Here is a 3662-nt window from a genome sequence, read left to right as displayed (position 1 = left end):
CTGGAGAAGAGACAACACAAAACAACAGTGATGACAACATTCCCGTTATTGGGTTGTTGTGAGTTTCCCGTGCCATGTTCAAGAAGCATTCTCTCCTGAAGTTTTTATGTAGGTATCTATTCATGTGTGTAGGTTTTCTGTAAACTGTGTGGCCCAACATTTGATTGGGTTAGCAGATGACTAGGACATCCTTCATTTTCTTTTTCCATGGTGAATCCTCCCAACAAAGGATTCCCCCACACAGTAAGAATCTAGACCTTGAAAACCGCTAGGCCATTACATGCTGATCAAAGTGGGCAATTGCTACATTCACACTTACCACAGACAGACAAAAGTTCTTTCATTATTCCACAGATACATAAACCCAATTTTCTTAGTTTCCAACAGATCTCACAACCTTTGAGGATGCGTGCCACAGATGCAGGCAAAACGTCAGGAGAGAATGCTTCTGGAAGATGGCCATACATTCCACAGATATAGAAATCCCACTTGCCTAGTTTCCAACAGACCTCACAACCTTGGAGGATGCGTGCCACAGATGCAGGTGAAATGTCAGGAGATAATGCTTCTGGAACATGGCCATACAGATATATAAACCCCACTTGCCTAGTTTCCAACAGACCTCACAACTGGGTTGTTGTAGGTTTTTTCGGGCTATATGGCCATGGTCTAGAGGCATTCTCTCCTGTCGTTTCTCCTGCATCTATGGCAAGCATCCTCAGAGGTAGTGAGGTCTGTTGGAACTAGGAAAAAGGGTTTATATATCTGTGGAATGACCAGGGTGAGACAAAGGACTCTTGTCTGCTGGGGCTAGGTGTGAATGTTTCAAGTGACCTCACAATCTTTGAGGGTGCGTGCCATAGATGCAGGTGAAACGTCAGGAGAGAATGCTTCTGGAACATGGCCATTTCCCCATGTTTTGAGATTGTGCTAAGAAAAGCTATCAGCTTTTGATAGCCCTCTTTGAGTCCTGAATCTTGGCTGATATCAAGAAATGGAGCTTGAGATCCTTTGAAACTATTATGGATGATCGGCTGAGGCAAAAACTCTTAAGAGTTGAGTGCCAGCCCTCCATTCATGAGACTTCTTGGCCAAGTACATATAGGAAGACCTAGATTATTTCATTTCGTAACTGTGGTGTATGCTCCCAGTCCTGAGCCCTTTGGATACATCCATCTGGTCCAAAACAAACTGTCAAGAGTTTTCAACGTCACCAAGATACCCCTAGTCCTCTGTTTCCTTGTTTACTACTTCGCTGCCAAGGTTCCTCTCTTTGCTCTGGGCTGCCTGTCACATTACGAGATGCGAGTGAAGGGAAAGAGACAGAAGCAAGCCAATGCGCGGGAATAAACAGCCAAGAGGTCTCTTCCCCTCCATTGCTAGAGTCATTCCAATGCGGACAGGCTCTTTCTGGACTCGGGAAAGGCGGCAGAAAAAGGGGAACGATATCGGAGCAGCTATGAATTGTGGATCTGAAGGTCACAGATTGCCATTTGCTGGAGACGTGCATGCATACAACTTGGGCTTCTGAATACATCTCTTTTAGGGTGCGTACACACCATATATTCAATACAGTTTGACCTGATGGTCTACTTCCCATTGGAGGACGATCACAGAGTCATATCGATATCACATTGCCATACTCACTGGTCCTCCATCAGGATCCCGGATGTATCCGTAAGCGATGGTTTTGTTGATCGCGTGCCCAAAGTCTGCCCTGCGGATGTGCCCAACCACTTTGCCGTTCCTCCAGATGGCTTCCAACCCAAACATGGGCACCTTCCTATGGAAAGGAGAGAAAATGACATAAGGTATACTATCAGATATAACAAGCCAACCTTCTGTGTCAGCGGTGTGTAACTTGAAACTGCTCCGGGTTTTATTCCAAACTTTTAGAGAGCTGTCCAAAGTGGACTACTTATTCAGAGAACTGGATTCTGCCCAATTGCTTGGATACAAGTATTCCATTCAAAGTTTTCATATAGACTCATGAATAAGTCGACCTCATGTATAACTTGACCTCATGAATGAGTTGACCTCATATCTCATGTATATGTTGACCTCATATAGTCAACCTCATGTATAAGTTGAGAGCAGGCTCTAGGGCCAAAATTGTAGATTTCATGATTTATGAAGTTTTTAAGTTCTACAGCATGACTTTGTGGTCAACTTCTGAAGGATGTCGACCATTCAGTTGCATTGACTAGGAATTTCTAAGTCTTCCAGCATGGCTTTATGGTCAGCTTCTGAAGGATGTTGACCATTGAGCTGCACTGAAAAACCTAGGGATTCCTAGGTAGGTGTTCTGTCTAGAGATTTCCAGATCTTCCAGTATGACTTCATGGCCAAATTCTGAAGGATGTTGACAATTGAGCTACAGTGAGTAGTAATTTCTAGGTATTCTAGCATCACTTTATGGCCAATTTTTAAATAATATTGACCATTGAGCTGCACTGAAGGACTTAGGGATTCCTAGGTAAGTGTTCTGTCTAGGGATTTCTACATCTTCCACCATGACTTTATGGCGAACTTCTGAAGGACATTAACCATTGAGTTGCAGTGACTAGGAATTTCTAGGTCTTCCACCATGACTTTATGGCCAATTTCTAAACAATGTTGACTATTGAGTTGTACTGAAGGACCCAGGGATTTCTAGGTAGGTGTTCTGTCTAGGGATTTCCGAATCTTCCACCATGACTTTATGGCCAACTTCTGAAGGACATAGACCATTGAGTTGCAGTGACTAGGAATTTCTAGGTCATCCAGCATGACTTTATGTCCAACTTCTAAAGTATGTTGACCATTGAGTTGCACTGAAGGACCGAGGGATTCCTAGGTAGGTCTTCTGTCTAGGGATTTCCAGACCTTCCACCATGACTTTATGGCCAACTGGCAGAAATGGACCATAAAATTGCAGTGGAAGAATGAGAGATTTCACATACTAGATGGCACACTTTCTTAACCTCCAAGGTTGCTGCATTCCTTGTCATTCATCATCATCATCAAAATAGTTTATTGTACGGGCCCAAGGCCATGACAAAAAGCACCACACACACACACAATAGTACCCTCAGAGTACAGGCACCAAAGATACTAAACAGAACCATAATTTGCTCCCACAACAAAAACAATGGAAGTTAATAATAGCTAAAATACATTTTAGAAGAGGATCCAGAGGATGGCCAACTGGCAGAAATGGACCATAAAGTTGCAGTGGAAGAATGAGAGATTTCTAGAGAAGTGTTCAGTCTTGGAATCCTAGCTTCTCCTGTATGACTTTATGGCCAACTTCCACCACTGAAATCCTATTGTTTATGAACACTGAAGAAGACCCATTGGGCGGACCTCCATGTTGACTCATTGCTGAACAATTCCATCTTGCTCACAACATCTGCCTTCTGTCCTTGAATAATGTATAAGTTGAGAGCAGGCTCTAGGGCCAAAATTATAGATTTTGTGATCTATGAAGTCTTTAGGTCCAACAGCATGACTTTATGGTCAACTTCCGAAGGACATTGACCCATGAATCGCAGGACTTAGAAATTCTGAGAGGTGCCAAAGAGATCAACTGCAGACTGCTAAGTCAACATGGAGCTAAATCAGAGCAATTCAACACTCAAACTCTATTTGATATTAACAGTAGAGTTGATGCCATGGATGTC

At 43.1% G+C, this 3662-nt stretch overlaps 1 protein-coding gene across 1 annotated transcript in view; it reads right to left on the bottom strand.

Annotated features, from left to right (window-relative positions):
* SARDH (sarcosine dehydrogenase) overlaps window positions 1-3662 on the bottom strand; it is a 41765-nt gene that overhangs the window by 2613 nt on the left and 35490 nt on the right. Inside the window, exon 20 of the mRNA XM_060757458.2 lies at window positions 1648-1783. Within this exon, the coding sequence (XP_060613441.2) occupies window positions 1648-1783 (136 nt within the window). The remainder of the gene's footprint in view (window positions 1-1647; window positions 1784-3662) is intronic.

This window comes from Anolis sagrei, chromosome 11, assembly GCF_037176765.1.
Source record: "Anolis sagrei isolate rAnoSag1 chromosome 11, rAnoSag1.mat, whole genome shotgun sequence".
Classification (NCBI taxonomy): domain Eukaryota; kingdom Metazoa; phylum Chordata; class Lepidosauria; order Squamata; family Dactyloidae; genus Anolis; species Anolis sagrei.
This window is presented reverse-complemented; position numbering and strand designations above follow the sequence as displayed.